The 19,616-nt window shown below is 36.2% G+C and overlaps 1 protein-coding gene across 4 annotated transcripts; it reads left to right on the top strand.

The window, feature by feature from the left end:
* Positions 1 to 1,866: 1,866 nt before the first annotated feature.
* LOC129274699 (5-hydroxytryptamine receptor 4-like) lies at positions 1,867 to 14,570 on the top strand. Of its 4 annotated transcripts, XM_064108118.1 has the most exons (3): positions 1,911 to 2,111; positions 7,531 to 7,550; positions 11,708 to 14,570. In XM_064108118.1, the coding sequence occupies exon 3, from the start codon at positions 11,737 to 11,739 to the stop codon at positions 12,835 to 12,837; it is 1,101 nt and encodes a 366-aa protein (XP_063964188.1). In that variant the 5' UTR covers positions 1,911 to 2,111; positions 7,531 to 7,550; positions 11,708 to 11,736; the 3' UTR covers positions 12,838 to 14,570. The 4 variants fall into 4 exon arrangements, with proteins under 4 accessions (XP_063964187.1, XP_063964190.1, XP_063964188.1 ...); XM_064108117.1 differs by lacking the exon at positions 7,531 to 7,550 and having other exon boundaries at positions 1,867 to 2,111; XM_064108120.1 differs by lacking the exon at positions 7,531 to 7,550 and having other exon boundaries at positions 1,893 to 1,976.
* The last annotated feature ends 5,046 nt before the right edge of the window (positions 14,571 to 19,616 follow it).

A 19,616-nucleotide genomic window follows, 5' to 3' on the forward strand; every position in this document is an offset into this window, starting at 1 on the left:
GTAGAATACTAATTCTCCGAGTTTCGTAATTTAGTCAAAATAATGAGATATAAATTTTATCTAACAGAACGAGTGACAATCTATTCCAGCCACGTGAAATTCATCGTCGGTGCATATCGTCTGCTGCTATTCCTTGAGTTGATTTACCTTCAGCCTATGTTCGAATATATTCACTTATTTGTAAGTACAGTTATTTTATTATTTTCCTTCTCATTGTGTTGTTGATAGAGGAAAGAGACTCTGTCTGGATGTGGTCATGCTGCATGGAATTCATTTTCATGGATTTGACCCGCGGTGCAGCTAGCAGCTGCATGCGTTGGTAGCGAATCGGCTTGCAAGTTGAATTGTCTTACTCATCATCACCGGCGTAATTCCCTTAATTTACCACCATCCACGTCACTTTGTTTTTCTAGAGTTAGAAACTTTATCATCATTCTCTTCATCTTCATAATCATCAATTTTAAAATCCAAATCTAGATAAATTTCTGGGTTTTCTTTCAATTCATGATCGAAGTATTCAGTGTCAGTGTGGAGAAAACGTACCCTCGCAACAGGTTTTGCATGCAAGTGGAGCTTGACGTGGGAGAGCCAATCACGCCTCTCGTACAGACAGTGACGTCATCAAATTCGAGTCAATTCAGAGACCGATGCGAGGCATATTTCGGAGAGGCATTTTAGCGCTTTTTAATTGGCGATTTCCACCTTATGTATTATTTTCGTTATTTTTGAATGACCTAATGGTAATCCTCACATCATTACCTTTCCACTGATATATAATAAGGCCATATTCATAATCAATATATTTCTCCTTTAAATGAATTTATCGATGCTTATACGTCTAAACCTGTATTGAAGTTATATTCATATATAAAAATCATAGACTGATTTTTACAAATTCATTTAAAGTGAAACTCAAATAGCTGATCGTTTTATTGATAAAGATAGTAAAATATAATCAATGTGTAATTTGTGCAATGTCCACTGCTGTTATAAAAAGGAAATCGCAGCACACCCAATCATGATACTAAAGCAAGATATGAATAGCGCCACCTAATGTTGGGACAATTAGGTGAGTACGTCTTCTTCTCTTCATCACCCTTATTATTCTTATTTATCATTGTTTTTCCTCCTTTCACTCCATTCCTTCCTCCTTTTATCCTACTTCTCTGCCCCTGTCATCATCATCCTCGTTCTCTCCTCTTTCCTCATCGATCTCCATTCTCAGACCTCCTCGGCCCCCCCCCCCTCCTTCATGCTTTTCTTTCTCTACCCTTCCCTATTATATTTTTAAGGATTTGGTGCATAATGTAGATTACATGCATTTTCGTAGAAATTTCTGAGGGGCAACTGCGTGTGCAACACCCCCCCCCCCCTCTAAAAAAAGATACTTTCTTCTTCTCCTGTTTAGTTGCAATGAAAAAAAAAATGTTTAAAAAATCTTAGAAGCGATGATAATTATCAAAACCTTTGTAAACGAGTGAAATGTTACATTTCACCTGCACCCATGGGTTCTACCAACTGGCGTACATATGGGGGGGGGATAGACCCCAAAATTTCAACCACCAAGAAAAAGGAAGAACAAGAAAGCAAAGGGGTGAAGTGTATTACTTCGACTATCACAAACTTATATCTTTGTAAAGTATCAAAAAAGGTAAAGAAAAAATATTCGCTCGCTTCACTTGCTCGCAGCATGGTCCATGCCCGCAGCAAGCCTTCTTATTTATTTAGCCCCATACGCCAAGTCTGACCCCTAAACAAAATTGACTAATTTCGTTACTGGTTCCACCCAACCGAGAGAGGATCAGCGATCCCTGAAACGCAGAGTCATCCAGAACGGACTCGCGCTGAGATCCCACACTCCTAGTCAGTTTCAACGTTACAGCTAGTTACCAGTACCATCACGCACGGTCATTGGGGTTAATATCGTCTTTCTGACATAACCATCACAGTTTCCGACTTTGAACCTTTCGTGTTAGGTGAGAATAAACTTCTTTCCATCGGATGTCACAGTTTGCTGTCAGTAAGTTATCTGCTTTGTGAGCTTATTTGCAGTGGTTCGATTAGAAAACACAATCGGAATTGAGGATTTTAACCAGCTTATCACGGAAAGGGTATGATTCATGTCTTATAAACATTATGTTTGTTCATTTTGGACGTAGGTATTCGTAAATATTTTTTTTCTTTATTAGTGTATTTGTAAATTTTACTTATTTATATTTCATTGTTCTCTATTTTATTGGGATTTTAAGACTGGATGCAAAGACAAATAAGGAAAAAATGATGGAATTGACATTATATCAAGCCTCTAAACTTGTCAATCTGGTAAATTTGCAATTAATGATCAATTCAAGAACGGTTTTCCTCGCCCATATCTACATTTTGTATATACTTATGGGAATGAAACAAGGATTTCTCCGCAAAATAAAATAAATCCTTTTGTGTTGCCAGCATATCTCAACACTTTTAGGTCTTTTGTATATGGGCGTGGCACGTCTCTCAATAAATGCCCCAAAGTCATGTAGTTTACCAGTCCTTTAGCAGTATTTTTTTTTTTGGGGGGGGGGCGTATGTTGTACTTTCATGAGGTCAACAAACATTTGCTAAATTTATATAAAATTCATCGCTGGGCATATTAAGACTGAGTGTTTCTCTTTCTTATTTTTTTTGTGTTTTTCTTTTTCTCTTGTTTTCTCTCCGGGTTCTTTAACCAATTATGAAAATTTATCTTCTTGTGATAACGCATTTAATGTACAACATATTTCTAAAACGACAGTTTTGATGAACGATTAATATTACTATTATTACATTTACAGCCCTATTTTTACAAAAGGAAACAAGTAACCTATTTATATAGAACAGAATGTGTCTGTCTAGGCATTATTATGATGGATGAGTGTTTTCTATCAAATTTGACCTGAAAACTAATTTGTACAATTTAAACACATATTAAATGGATATACCACTTGATTCATTTTGTTAAAGTAGGACAAAAATAGCAAAATGTGAAACCCATGTAACGGTCATTAAATTTATTTTATTGATCCCCATTAACTCAAGCTCATCTTCATTGTCATCCACTAATGAAATATTATATGTAATTAATGCGAACGTAATACTGTGGTAATGTTTCACTTCTTATTTGAATCAAAATGATAAAAAGTAAACAGATCTACACAATTGCGTTACATCATTCATAAGAATTAAATTAAAGAACAAGTCCACCCCAACAGAGAGTCGATCTCAATAAAAAGCATAACACTGAAAATTTCATAAAAATCGAATGTAAAATAAGAAAGTTATCACATTTTCAAGTTTCACTTAATTTTTCTTTAAACCAAACAAAATAACGAACATAGATCACTCGTACGTGAAAGCATGCATATAATAAACAGGTTAAAACTAATATCATGGCATCCAGTTCCAATTATCAAATATCAATTACTTTGAATTATCGATTCCTTCATTGTGATTCTGTTTGTTGATAAACCTGGGTTCGGATTGTGCAACTTTATAGCGATTCTGATACCCACCCCTTCTCCAAAAATCAACTGCCGGGAGAAAAATCATGAAAAATCATATTCCCGCTCCAATCATATTCATCACCATGCATGGTTTTCATTCTTCCATCACGATCTGGTGGTAGTATTTCATTCGTTATCCAAGGTTGGCATAGAAATGACACCCTAATTAGCCTCAGGTCACCCCGACTGCAGTCCCGCATCTGCAAATAATAATTTCATTTTTCTGACGGGTTGATTGACTTGAACGTCTTCAAAATGGTAATGTTCACACGGGGTGGTATGCTGATATTTTAGCTAAACATGTTTACCGAGACCATACATTATGTAGTGCCAGTTTCAACTCATTTACCGATTGAAAATTGCTGCTGAAAGTTTTTCTGGATGGGTAGTGGGGGGGTGCTCGCCCCCTTAAATAAAATCAGAAAAAATAATAATTAAGAAACCACCTTTTTGTAATCCCTCCCTAATTTATTGTTTTATGATTTACGAAATCATGATTCCGTATGTTTGCCCACACACTGCATGCCTATATATCCGGAGGTGTCGATTCGGGGGGGGGGGGGCATATCGATATGCTTACCAATAATTTTTATAAGTCTTGAAAAATGCATTATATGCAATGCAAATTATATGCTTTTAAATAAAGGGAAGCCATATATGACGATTAAACCTGGCATAAGAATAATATTAAACATACAAATCCTGTGCTCTAACTTGCACAGTGCGTCGAAATTTAATGTGGACATTAATTGTTGTTTTCACATCCCCCCCCCCCCCGTCCGAAACATGGGTCGAGTGCCCTTGTCCCTAAATGGTTAGACAAATCTTGAAAAGGGCCACGACCAAATCCAACGTGTGAACCTAACTTACATTCCAAAATCTAAATCAGATGGAAATATCCATCTTTCCACAACAGATAATTTCGGACTCTGTCCGAATTTGGGAAAATCAACTCTTGATTATGATTATACTGACATGGGCATATCTTGGATGTCAGAGGAGCGTGGGGGCGTAAAGTGGCGGTACTTTCAATAATTTGCCCATCGCTGAAATTATTTTTAAAGTGGAATTTTGGATTGGTTGTTAAACGCTCCATTGATCACTCTGTCAATATCTCCGACCCATCTGCGTTTTAAGCGCGCGGTCGAGAACTTACGCAGTCATGGTCAATTGATGATCGTGTGGCCATGTCTCCTCATTTCGCTCGAGCACTGCGGTTGAGTTGCGGGCAATCACCCGCAACCCATCCGCAACCCAACCGCAACAAAGTTTTGAGCTTTTGCAAAAGATTTTCTGCGGGTAAATCAGACTTGCGTGTGCGATACTCTTTCAGGTGTGAATTTGGTCCTGCTAAGAGATTTTTTTCATAAATGCCGATATACAGTGCGTCCCACAAAAAACGAAACCGAGATTTATCGATGATTTATCATAACTTAATCGCAAATACAATAGACAAATGAACTACCATTTTTAAGCTTACAATCTCCTCTTTCATCTGAAATTACTTAGATTATTTTCTCATTCACGCATGAGTGAGCAAAAACAATTTGAAAAGGGGATACCAAAAAGTCACTTGGCGGGCCGTATCTGGGTTTTAAAAAGAAAACCACATTTTTAAAATGTTCCATATCTGCTCTTTCATTTGATACCTCAATTACAGAAAATGGTCAAGAAATAACAAAGTTCTGGTTATTTAAAATAAGGCTTGAATTTCAATAATTTCATAAAATGAAGAGGTTTTACAGGCCAGCGTTCAAACTCACTCGACACTCCGTTTTGTTGACGATCAGCCATGCATTAAGTCTTTTGTTACCGGGCGATAGCTTCTGTGTGAAACCGGTGAAAACACGTTTATTTAATGAAATTATGGAAATACAAGCATTGTTTCGAGGGATCATAACTTTTTTACTACTTGACCATTTTCTGTGATTTAGGTATCAAAGAAAAGAGAAGATATTGAACTTTTTAATCATGTGATTTTCTTTTTGAAATTCAGATACCCCCCGCCAAATAAGTTTTTGGCATCCTTTCTTCGAATTGTTTTTGCTCAATTATGCGTGAATGAGGAATAATCTAAGTAATACCAGATGAAAGAGGAGATTCTAAGCTTTACATTGGTAGGTCATTTGTCTATTTCATTTATGATTAAGTTATGATAAATCATCGCTAAATCTCGGTTTCGTTTTTTCTGGGACGCACTGTATATATATATATATATTTGTAATTAGCTGGTCATGTTGTTGGAGGTACTAGGCAAGCAAAATAAAAAGAATAATTCACAGAAAACCAATATAGGGAAAAAAGAAGGAAGGAGGTAATTTACAATAGAGTTAGAAAGAAGGAAACAAAGAAATTAATGAAGAAAGATAAAGAGGAAGGAATAAAGGGAAAAAGAAAGAAAACCGAAAAATAAAGGCACAATGGTAAAGTTAGTTTCGAGAGAGATCAAATTTGTATCATCTAACTCTCTAGCTTCGCTTTCACGTATAAAGGATGATGGTCAATACTAGTCCCACTCTCTAATCATAGAGACTACATACATATATAGCTTTAATTCCAAAGTATGTAATACGTCTACGACTTGATGTTGAACAATATCATTTATATTTCATCTTTGTGATTCTTCAACTCGTTAACCTTAAGCCAGTAGATCAAAATGAATTAAGTTTAAAGAAAAATCACAGTGAGTCCCAATAATGATACTCCCCCGGACCCACCATTCTATCCCAGCATGAATTCTCATTAGTGCATGGGACTATGTGTAACGAGAGTTGTTCAGATTCATTATATTTCAAATTATTATATCTTGGGCTCCCATCAATGCTAATTTGGTAAATTGTGTCTCTTTGTTGTATACTAGTCGACTTATCTTATTAATAACCATAACGTTTATTTTATTGAATATCAGACTATTTGGTATACGGTTTCTATGCTTCTCCCTATACATAATCAGATAATTATATTTGCATTTTATCAAAAGGTGAAATTGTCTAGACAGTCAGAGAAACCCGATGGGTCTCATAAATTATCCTGGTAAACATTCTGACAATTATAATGCGATTTAAAGCATGTCTACATGGTACCGCATCTTTTGGATGGTGGCCTAACAGTTGGTCGGACCCAGACTTAAAATTATTGAATGACCATCTCTGTAAAAAAAAAAATGGTTACACGCAACTGTCATCAAGATCACCAAATAATCAAAACCCATTCGAATACATTATACGTTATCCCTTAACATGCCAAACTTGCCAACCCCTTTAAATATTCATAGAACTCAATTTCTCTGGTTCTAAGCTATCTGCCTAGAAATATTTCTGGCGTCTGACCGATGGTCATGATGACAGTGACAGAGTGATGAGCTAATTTTAGTCTGTCAGAAGATGACAAAAATTAGTTATAATTTGATGACTCCTTGCTGTTTCAATCCCTAATGATACAATATGGACCGGGAATATGGAGTGAAATCATGATGATGAGAGGCCGTAAGCAATCACGAATGGACGGTTTTATGCCTACCAGAAAGAACGCCTTGATCGGAAAGTATAATGAGAGTTCGTGCTGCGATGATCAGAGCCCGTTTCACAAAGGCTAACAATCGATTGCAAAGCGGGAGTTAGCCAATCAAGATCAGTGTTAATTCAATGCACCCACCGGTATACAGCAAAAACTGTGGTGTTAACCGGTGTACAAAGAGGATCACATCATTTATTTTACACTGGTGTTAAATTTACAGTGTTAGTTTAATACCATAGGTGTTATTACAACTCCTTTGTTTGTTACTTTTACACTCTTTGGTGTTACGTTCAAACTGTATGGTGTTATTTTAACACCGCAGGGTGTGGTCCTCTAGAAACACCAACTGGTGTCAGTTTTAACACCCCAATTTTTACAGTGAAAAACCAATAAGAAATGTCTGTTTTTATATCGAGAATGATGACAAACCACATTCAGAAGTCACATGTTTGAATACTAACACCAAATAGATTTATTTTTTTCTTAATTACAGCCTGTCGAAGCGGTGAAGAGGTAATACCCGAAACACACATTATATCTCCATCTATAGGCAGCGGGAAATCATCACATTTTTTAAATTATTATTATTATTATCTGCATGATTATGATCATGATCATAATGCATCTCATCTCTACAAACACATTCATGAACACACACACACCTACAGACAAAGAAATAATATAAACGATAGTTTCATTTATCCATTTTATTTTTCTTCTGTCTTGCGCAACATTATCCTTCACAACGAAGACCTCTTTGTATTGTATTGTATTGTATTGTATTGTATTTATTTAATCACGGTAAAACTTAGCTTTGCATTTGTTCAGTAATTATGTGTACATCAATATGATTTCGACCTTTTTGTTCCTTCTCTTTTTTCTTTGCTGTATATATACGCATAATTATGAATAAGTCGACTATATTTTTTTCATTTCCAAGGGGGATCCACACTTTACAAGCTTTGCTTTTTAGTGGACCCCCTCATTTCCATTTATGCTCAATATTATACTGTTTTTCTGTTTTACGGAGTAAGAATGCTTGTCTGTAAAATTGTACTTGATTTGTATTACTTTATATTACTTTGTATTATGTTTTGAATGGAAATGGAATAAAGAATTGAATTGAATTGAATCCCCAGTTTGTACGTAACCCGGCAGGCATTAGTCATTTACAATATTATTGATCATCGTGCGTTTCCTTTTTATTCCATTGGTTATGTTGGATCCAAGAGAATGACCTCATTTTCCTTCCTCTAGCTATATAGGCTAGCCCAGAAGCAAAATATTAAAACAACAACTTTTTGTATTGTAGAAGGTTACAGCCTTTTCAGTATTTGCGTGTAATTTTTTTAATCAGTTTGTTGTGAGTTAGAAGAAATTAAAGATAATGGGAATCATGGCAAGAACAATGATACAAAAAGTAACAAAATTAAAAGCGCGTGCGCGTACAAACAGCTACTGTGCTACAAATCTACTCAAGATAATCATGATAATGCAGCTATGACCGCCGTTTGTACCAATATTATATAGAACAATTATATGTTATATAATCATTATTTATTGAATAATAACAATTATTATTTATATATAATTCCAAGTCATACTTCATTATTTGTAAATAATAATAGTTCGACATTCCATTATTTAGAAATAATGGTTATTTTTTTTCATTATTTATAAATAATGATTTTTTGTTTATCATCATTTATAAATAATGGCACTACATACTTCATTATTTATAAATAATGATAAACAAAAATCATTATTTATAAATAATGAAAAACAAATAATCATTATTTATGAATAATGAAAAGCAAAAAATCATTATTTATAAATAATGGAATGTCGAACTATTATTATTTACAAATAATGAAGTATGACTTGGAATTATACATAAATAATTAGAAATGTTATTTTATATAATAGTAATTATTTACAAATAAAATGTAAATTACATATAAATAATTGTTATTATTTAATAAATAATGATTATATAACAAATAATTGTTCTATATAATATTGGTACAATCGGCGCCTCATATGCATCATTATTGCACATCGAAAAGTACGCAAATAGTGATCTAGTTATCATGAAATAAACCTAATTAAAAAAATCATAGCCCTGGTATTTTTACGGTATATTTCTGATTAGTAAATTAGAATCCCAGTCCCTACTATGGTAGTTTATATTCTGAAGTGCAGGTTCAACGTTAGGTCCAGGGTGTCAGGTATATAGACATCCATAATTATTCAAGATTGACAAACTGCCCGAATTGGGAGACATCTGATACAATTTCATCATGATACAATACAGGGGCAGCGGAACGGTTTTCAAAGTGGGGGGGGGGCTGAGCCAAAAGTTGGGGGGTGGGCTGACCATGCAAAAATCACAATCATATGGTCATTTTTACGTTTTTGTACATGGTTTTAGAAAAAAGTGGGGGCTGAAGCCCCCTAGCCCCCCCTCCCCCCCCCCCCGCTTCCGTGGCCCCTGCAATACAATCAAAGCATCAGAAAAAAAAACATGCACATGCGAAATATTAATAGGTCTACATAAATACAAACATTTTACTGTAAGAAACTTAGAACATAATTGGTTTGAATAAATTATAAACCCATGGAGTGTGTCAAAGAATCATGATCACTGTGTGTGATTGGAGTTAACACCAAGATATTACATTAAAGGTTCAGTGTTCGTGGTGTTTGCTATTCTGGAAGAATGTGCTCTTTTTGTAACTTTGTGCTGGGTGAAAACATTATTGAAGGCACACAATGATTATTAATTCATTGTAAAAACCTTTTTACAACCTTGACACCGATGCCATTGGGATAGCGAGGTTAAGGATTTATGACAGGATCAGATAGCTCGAAATTGGAAGGAAGAGGAGGATTTTCACGGTCATTATTCCTCGATTAAATTCAGTTCAGATCCATTGACGATGTCGCATTTCAAAATCAATCTCATTCATCTTTGCGGCCACACGAACGTACATGAACTCCCATGAATTCGCAGATAAAAGGCAGGAATTGTTTTAAAATAAATTATGGTATTGCGATGAAATGGCTAAAGGACCCACGTGAAAGATTTCAACCGGCCCTACACACGAATTCGGTAAAAAAAATAAAAGAAGGAAAATATTGTATTCATTCGCAAAGAAGCAATTAAAGATTGACGATTTGGCTCTTGTCTGCTTTTAAACCAAGTAAAGGTTGTCAAAAAATAAAATGAAATATCAAGAGGGAAATAGTACATGATTTCATGTTAGTGGCTTTTTAAATTCATTTTCTATCGCTTTTCGGATATCACTGTGGGTGTTGTTACAGAAATATGGTTTGCACACAATACTTATTCGAGATTCAATCATATCACATAACACCTGACATTTTATCGAGTGGATTAGTGAGTTGTGAAAGTTCATCAGCAAAGCTTATATCCGGACTCCGGATACGGGTTTCTCTACCTGATCCGATAAAGGAGACAAATATCAAACAATGCTATAACATTTGAGAGGATTTGATTATGGTCGGTTTCCAATTGCAATAAGCAGGTCATTATATTCTGACAGTTGCAACTGTCATTTGTGACCTTGCAATAGGGCATTGTCCTAAGGCCACAGTCACAACAACAAAACCGATTCCAAACTGACCGATAGTATGCTATTGGAATTATAAATGGCGCAGTCACATTTCCACTACGGCGCGCCATATATACAGCGAGTCGAAAATAGTCGTTTTAACATTTTTTGTACCAGCTACATGTAGGTGGTTTGAATAAAAGGAATGAAAAGGCTGTTTCGACTCGCCGAACGGACGCCGTATAGGGAAAATGTGAATGAAGCATAAGGTGAAAGCTTTGATCGTGCTTGAGTCGGCTCAGTCACTCTAAAGAGACCGAGTCCAAATCGACCAATGGTATGTCATTGGAAATAACGTATTAGCCTGAGTCAATCTGGAGTGGGATTCAGCGATGTGACTGGGGCACATGAAGGTCCGATCATGTCTAACTGCAACGCACTGGCGGACAGATTGGGGGCTTGACCCCCCCCCCCCCCCCCCCGAAAAATCGCTACTAAACTTATTTCTGAATATCATGTCAAAATCTATCAAAACATTAGATTTGGTATCAAATGGTCAACATTTTTGCTCTCTCGCTTATCGCTCGCTCGTATAGCTTTAAGAAATGTTACCATGTCTGGCCCCCTCAACATTTCGGTTCAATACATGCTTCCATATAAATAATATTTCCTATATTGTACAATACTTTTCAATCATGGGCAGGTACTTTCAACAGTTCTCTTTATAATTTGTGATCATAGTGTAAATTATATTTGTGTAGGCCTATAGGGATGCGTGATAAAACGAAATCAAACAACAACAAAAAGGAAAGTTTGTTTATACTCATCGATTTCCCTTTTCTCCATTCACTATGTAATTGTTCACTGTAAATGTCAATATTTATTCCTTGGTCACCTACACGACGACATACAGAACGAAATAACAAGAATAATCCTTCAATTGTAACTTGATTAGTATAGGCCTATGCTAATAATATGATTGAAACATTATTTTTAAACATTCCATTAGATGAATTGTTTTATTCAAACATACTGAAACCCTTTTCCCCTTTCCTTTCAATAAATGCATTGCTCTATTTCTCTGTTTATTTTCAGATTACTTTAGGATTAACTGGAGGTGAATCATGGATGACGAAATGAGTGAAATATCGGACACAAGTCCTCTCCCTCCAACCGAGGTATACTACCAAACATCTACAGACCAACACTCAAATTCATGGAGAACGTTCAAATTCGACGACTACACACAACGTGTAGTCCTTTCCGTCTTCTTCATCATCATAGCTACTCTAGGAATTTTCGGGAACAGCATGGTTGTCCTCGGCGTTATTCTGTGTCGCAAACTTCGAACAGTGACAAACATTTTCGTGGTGAACCTCGCCGTTGCCGATCTACTCACGGCGTTGACGATTCCTTGGAACGCGGTCGCGCTGCTCAGCCGAAGCGGTTGGCCCTTACCAGAGTGGGTGTGCGTTGTTGTCGCGTTGGTGAGTTTCACCTGTGTGGGTTGCAGTCTCTTTACCTTGGCTACTATCGCCATCAATCGGTGGCTCGTCATTACTCAGAGTTTGAATGCTTTTCGAAGAGTCTACACTCCGGTCAATTTAACCTTTATGATTCTGGCCATATGGTCTGTGCCATTCCTCGTTGCACTGGTCCCACCAATGGTCGGTCTCGGAGAGCTTGGATACGCCGATAAATACAGCACGTGTTCCCACAAGACCACGCACCCGTTGTCCGACTACTACAGCGTTCTACAAACCCTGATATTCTACCCAGTCCCACTCGTAATAATTATTGTTTGCTACGTGAAAGTTTACCTCCATGTCAAACGTCACATGAAGGCAATGACCGAGCAAGCCGAAGGATCTTCTACGTCCATGCATGCAAGTTTAAAACGACAATCCAGCCAGCAACAACTTCGTTTAAGCAAACGACAGGTCGAGATTACCAAGAATCTCTTTTACGTAGTCCTCGCATTCTTGATCTGTATCACACCGTACGGTGTAGCACTTATGATTCCGCCAAGCGACCCAGCTATACCATGGACGGCCGCCATCTTACTTTGTAATAGCTGTGTTAATCCTATGATTTATGCAACCAAACATCCAAACTTCAAACTAGTTTTTAGGTATATGCTGACCTGTAAATGCCACAGAATTCCCGAGCAGTCGGAATTCCTTCGATCTGTGCGTTACCTAAATGCCCGCCGACAATCACGTTAATGGAGGTATACATAACCCTGCTTCGAATAGTAGCTTATTAAAGTGAATTTACTTCAGATTCGTGCGACTTTGATGCTTCAACCATGAGAGTGACGCCTTAAAAAACGGAGGGAAAATGAGCAATGTGAACATGTCGAAATGGCTAGTTTGTAATTTTCCATGACATAAATTGTTGGTCCTCTGGAGCGGGATCTGAAGGTAGCTCAACTGAAGTCTATCCTGGAAAATAAGCCTATTATGAGATGAAGCAGAGCGAATTTGTGTTATGTTCATGAGCAACAAAGAATATTCAACAATGCACGTTGCAAACCCACTCAGTTCTTCTTGAACTCGTCATCGAAAAATTAGGAGTATAATTATGTGCCACATTTTTAATCGGTGACTAGTGTTGATCGTCCTCATTACTCATAATCTTGAGGAGCATTTTTTTTTCGTTGCAGCATAGATTCATTGGTCTATAGGTAAATAGTGTTTGTCGGGCGAAGCGTTCAAAAATGGATGCCAAAATGTTCAGTTGTATAATTACCAAGCACCTGTTTTGGCCAAATCTATCCAGGTTCTATACAGACAAAAGTCAATGATCACCGCCGCCACATCACAACAAAATTACTCATATGACAAGATTATTCTCCTTTGTATATCAATATTCATTTAACTTTCGAGGGGTATAGCAACGAACAATTGGGTCTGCCCCCTGTTTTTTATCAACGAAAAAGTCTAGTCACAATGCAGACTACTACTACCTATATTTACACTTCTTCTTCTTCTTCTCCTCCTTTTACTTTTTATCCTTCTTGATTTCTTTTTGTTTAGCCATCAGTCGTAATTCACTATTTTTGCCACTCGCACAGCAATCTAAATCATCCGTTATCTAAGGTAGATATCAAACTGTTGGGACAATTCAATTTCCTTTGTTTGGTATGTTTGAGCAGAATTTATGTCTTGAAAAGCAAAATGATTATATTTCTGTGAAGAAATACAAGTATCCAACATGTTTTTGTTGATTTTTTTTTCCATCCATTTACACTGGAATGGACCTCAACTAAGGTGATAAGCAGATTAAGAGAAATGCGGCAAAAAAAAGATGAAAATATTTTTTAAATGGAACTAGATATGAGAAGTTTGTGTTGTTTCCGTTAAATGAAACAGATATAGACATTTGAAATGTTTAAGAAAGGACAAATTTCTCTATATTGGACTTGTGGCCTTCCCCTTTAAAAGTAGGCCTTCATTTTCCTCGTCGTGTAATACTTGCCACCATGAATTATGATAAAATAATAATTATTAAATTATTCATGTGCGGCCTATTTGAAGTCCCCGTCGGCATATAGTGACTCAACTTACAAACGAATAATTTTTTAAGTTTTGTCCATATTTGTTCAGACTTTTACTTATGTACATGTTCATCTCTTATCATTTTCTGTTAAAAATGCTTTCTCTTTGTGCTTGTTCAACAATATTTTACCATATACTCTGATAAAAATCGAGTAAATATGTCACTCCTCAGAAAGAGTGAACAAGTGATTTTCAATTGTTGAGTGAATTTGACCCTTTTTAAAGTGAAATTTGTGTGAAACGTTATGATGTTCACTCTTAATCCACTCCAAATTGAGTGGTCCTTGACGTCACTACCAAGGGTAGTGAAAAAGGAGTGAAAATTTACTCATGTCTTTCAGAGTGTATACAGATTTCCTAGAAAATCACCTGTTGGACATTTATCTTCCCCCCCCCCCAAAAAAAAAAAAAGAAAAAAAAAAAAAAACAATAATAAAAATAAAAATAAATAAATTGAATTAAATTAAAATAAATAAATGAAAGTAGTGTTAACACGTGTCGTTTAAATTTCTTTATGTGTCTTTAAGACTGGATTCATTCCGTCTGATAAATTGATTCACTTTAAAAAAGCTTGAGCAATTTACGAATGTGCCCCAGTCTTATCTTATCAAAATAAAGGCTTTATATTGAAGGGACAACTTCTATCTTTTCTGTATTTTCGAAATTGAAAGTTCATGTAAATTGCATTCAATCTGGTGCAAATTTATGACACCTTTGGAATCGTAATAGCATTTCATATGAAACTTGTTTTCGTATAGTTATGTTATCCCTGTCCATACTTACGTGGAGTTTCACGTTACCCAAAAGGCCAGGCTGAATCATATTAATGGCTGTGTTTACTCATAAACAAACACATTTCCATGAACACCATAAACGTATTAGTAAGAATCACCGTTCGGTAATCTCCATAAAGGAATTATAAACCATCGGGGCATGCTTCTTTCTAGATTTTCTTACTAGCCATTACCATCTTCTCAAGAAAAATGTAAAAGTCGATTTGCTGATATGTCTCCCACATGTGTCATAATACATTTAAAGGGCAAACACACATGTCATAATAAATTTTAAGGGCAATAACCACTTTGAGAGAAATTATAATTGAATAATGTAGGTCTACCATTCCATGAATTGCTCAATAATTCATCTTTATTCAGTCATGTTTATTCTATTTAGATGAGAGGGGGATACTATTATTTTCAAATAATTTTATAACTATTAAAAAAATCTTGAAATTGAAGGAAAACAACTAAAAGGAAAAGCACGATAGTCTTGTAAAATCTAGTTTCCATCAAACTTGATCACGGGCAAATTATAGCAGGGGTGGTGGTAACGGGGGAGGGGGGCTACAAAAACGTAAACATGACAATCTGATTATGATTGTTCTGTGCATGGTCAGCCCCCCCCCCCCCCCGCACACACACTTTCGGCTCAGCCCCCGCACTTTCAAAACCGTTCCGCGGCCCCTGTATAGACTACAGATATGCTTATCAGAAGCAGAATGATATTTATTGCAGTGAACGTGATGATCAAATAATGGGGGATATATTTTACGATAATCAGGATAATTACGTAATGAGATATCCCCATATCAAGTTTACCATGCAATTACTATGAAATGGTTCGATCTTCGATATGGATCCTAAAACTCATCTCGATCATCGGATCATGTCCGTAACGATGCGTAACCGTATGCATAGCATGTACATCACCAGAATAAAACAAAATCATTGACACACACTGTTAAAAAAAACCTGATTTTACAGGAAAAAAAGAAGATTTTTGCAGAAAACAATAACAGAATCATTCTGTAAATTCATAAGACAGTATTTTTTTTGCAATTTAACAGAACAGGTCTGTTTAAAAATGGGAAAAGGGTGCTTTATTTAAGGGAAATTTGTAAGGTTCCATACACCAAATACCAATTTCCTGCAATTTTACATGATATAATGTAAGATTACAGGTGTTCTCGAGACTCTGCTGCAGGAGCTTCTTTTATTTTAAGGATAAATTTTCTAACAGTGCAGTCAAGATAATATTTGGTCAGGAACGAAAAATGTACCCAGTTTACGTTGTTCCAATAAAACAAGGTGTTTGTACTCTCTCACGTAGAATCATGATGAAGATTAGAGATAATAGTCACACCTTTTTCTCTGTCTAAACTTTTTTTTACCTGACGCCATTAGCAACTTATCTTCGCGTGTGCAAAATGTAATGTATTACCTCAGGCATTTATGTCCATTTATTAGAATTAGTTCATCCGAACGTATCGCATGTAAAAAAAACTCTAGTTGCTCTTGTAAACCACCAAATATTTTTATAGTTGTTTGTTTTGTGTCGTCTCCCCCAGCTTGCCCAGTTGATTAATAAAGACATCTCCTAATGGACCGTGTTGGTATGAGCTTGTCTTTTTTTCCCTTGTGGACGTTATGGGGAATGGTTATTTTTCCTCTCGTCTCCTTTTGTTTCTTCCTTTTCCTCTCCTTTCGTTTTTTGTTCCTTTCCTCATCTGTCCTTTCTTCTCTTTTTCCTTCTTCTTCTTCTTCTTCTTCATATTCTTCTTCTTCTCTTTCTTTTTTTTTTTCTTTTTCCTCTTCTTCTTCTTCTTCAGTCTACTTCTTCTTCCCTTTCTTCTTCTTGTTGTTCTTCTTCTTTTTCCAAGAGAGACAGAGAGAGGGGGAGGAAAGAGAGAGAAGAGAATAATATGAGGAAGGAGAGAAAAGAAATATACAGTACAGATATTATGTCACGCAGGAAAAGCATTTCCGGATCACGTGTTATGTCACTATAAAACAAGGTCTGTCGGGAGATAAAGACCTTTAGTTATGTTAGTCAGTTCACAGTTTTTCCCAACATTCAGATAATGTCAGGAAATTTCCTATCTGGACTCAAAATGAATAAAACGTTATCTGATCACTTACTTTACTGACAGATCATGCCAACATTATTATTCTTTAATTCTCTTGTTATAACGGCTTAATGCACCGAAGACCGGAACCTTGGCGGATTCGGATCTCTTCATCCTTGTCTCTCGAAGGCTTAGTATTCGCGACATTGGAAACCGGTGTTAATATCATGTCCGGATATCATGAATGTCGAGGAATACAATGAATGGTTTAGCAATCTCACATCAATTAATAGTTCTAATGGGATTAACTAAACGTGTTTAATGTTATGATAACTTAAAGAAAAGTATGCAAAGTTGCATTCATCAAAGTGCTGCATCGTTTTGTTCCATTAGACACAAATCGTGGTAAAGTTGATTCAAATATATATGACTCGGGTCATACCAGTCACGCCGGAGACCTAAATTAAGACATGTAAGACGGGGGGGGGGGGGGGGGGTCGAGAAAATAAGGGGGAGGGGAGGGAGAAAAGGTAAGAAAGTGAAAGGTAAATGTGTTTATCATAATATATTAATAAACTTTCCAATACATATCAGATTCAATTTAGAGACAAAACATTGATATCATTGCTTGAAAATAATGAAACTTTGGACAAGGATATTTTTCTATTCCGTTTTGAGTCAAATCCAGCTTCCAACGAACAAGTGGTGCAGAAATCAATGACTACTGCAAAAGCTCTCTCGTGTTGGTATTTCCCACGACACATATTCGTTTAACGAGACGATAAACTTGATGGATCGACCGCGACTTCCGAAATCAGGGTTTAAGGTGATCTCAAGTACATTTTGCTTGATTCGTTGGATCGTGATTTCATTTATATTTTATTCTTCTCCCTATTCATGTATGCACCGTTACACTTTCAATAGGCCTACTATTTGATAGGCCTATTCTTTCACTGACAGAACATAATTCTAATTATTCTATAGTTTGGGGAAATTCCAATTCTAATTATTATAGTTTTGAAATTATGCCGCTATTTCCGAGATTTCTTCATGTCAAACTTTGTAATAAAGGACCACCGTCTCAACAACCATAAAAAACGGTTACACTTCGTAATTCCGAAGCTTCGTAATTCCGAATGTTCTTTATTCCGAAGGTTCGTAATTCCGAAACACGTAAATTGCCTACACCTCGATGTTCGTTAATCCGAAAACGAAAAAGGGTTCGTTAATCCGAACATTTGTGGCGTTATTCCGACGGTTCATTATTCCGAAGGTTCGATAATCCGAAAACGAAATAAGGTTCGTTGTTCCGAAGGTTCGATAATCCGAAAACGAAATAAGGTTCGTTGTTGCGAAGGTTCGTTAATCCGAAAAAGAAATAAGGTTCGTTGTTCCGAAGGTTCGTTAATCCGAAAACGAAATAAGGTTCGTTTTTCCGAAGGTTCGATAATCCGAAAACGAAATAAGGTTCGTTTTTCCGAAGGTCCGTTAATCCGAAAACGAAATAAGGTTCGTTAATCCGAAAACGAAATAAGGTTCGTTGTTCCGAAGGTTCGTTAATCCGAAAACGAAATAAGGTTCGTTAATCCGAAAACAAAATAAGGTTCGTTAATCCGAAAAATGAAAACCGGGAAAGCAGAGGCAGAGGCAAGGGGGGGCGGGGGACACTGTTGCCGTTCAATTGTTATGAGGATGGGAAGGCAAGGGCGGCCGAACGAATTTTCGTTCGGGGAGTAAAGCCAAAAAATGAAACTCATACGTCAAAATGGGCATTTGGTGATATTTTCACCTTAAGATTATCATCTGCTTGAAGTCATTGTGTGTTTGACAGTGATTAAGTAGCCGGATAAAAACTTTTTTGAAGTGACTTCTTATTATGGCAAAATGTATATTTAGGCTTTATTTTTCGGGAGAGAGTATAATGAGCGAGCGGCTTGGTAAAAAAAAATTTAAAGGTGAAGTTGTAAAACTCGTTTAGGGGTCAATTATTCTTAAAATGGCATTATTGCGAGGTGTTGCGAGCGTAAATCACAAGCTAAAACTTAAGGGTATTTCAATAAAAAATGAAAATAAGTTTTTAAAAATCCGAGCAGATTGCTGCTGTCATTAAAAAGATCTAACTAAAGAATTAACACGAGCGCAAAACGCGAGCTTAAACATACTGACCAGAAAAGGAACCTGTTAAAGAAAGCATTTAGTGACCTCTTTAGGATACATATTTCTCCAATCGAATAACTGAGAGTGCGAAGCGCAAGCTGAAAATTTGCAATATTCCAGCCTGAAAACTTAACTTGTATACTTTAAAAAGAGTATTTTATTTCGAAAAACATGAAAAACAGCATATTTATTTTTGAAAAAGGAACTTTCCCATTTTGGAAAAATGTGCATTTCCCTGTTTTTAATTTCATTTTTGGGGTGCAAGTGCCCCCTGCCTCCTTCCCAGCGGATCCAACTTTTGTCAAATAGGGGGGGGGCAAATTTTTTTTTTTCAGCCATATTTTCCTCGATCGGCAGCTTAAAGTTGATTTTTGTTTGTTTCTTTGAAAGGGTGGTCCTAACAGTCAATAATTAGCTTTATACTTATAAAATAAAGTAAATA

Source organism: Lytechinus pictus, chromosome 13, assembly GCF_037042905.1.
Source record: "Lytechinus pictus isolate F3 Inbred chromosome 13, Lp3.0, whole genome shotgun sequence".
Taxonomy (NCBI): Eukaryota; Metazoa; Echinodermata; class Echinoidea; order Temnopleuroida; family Toxopneustidae; genus Lytechinus; species Lytechinus pictus.

What these genes read in the sequence shown, in the direction of transcription:
- LOC129274699 (XM_064108117.1), top strand. Translation starts at nt 11,737, where the DNA reads ATGGATGACGAAATGAGTGAAATATCGGACACAAGTCCTCTCCCTCCA.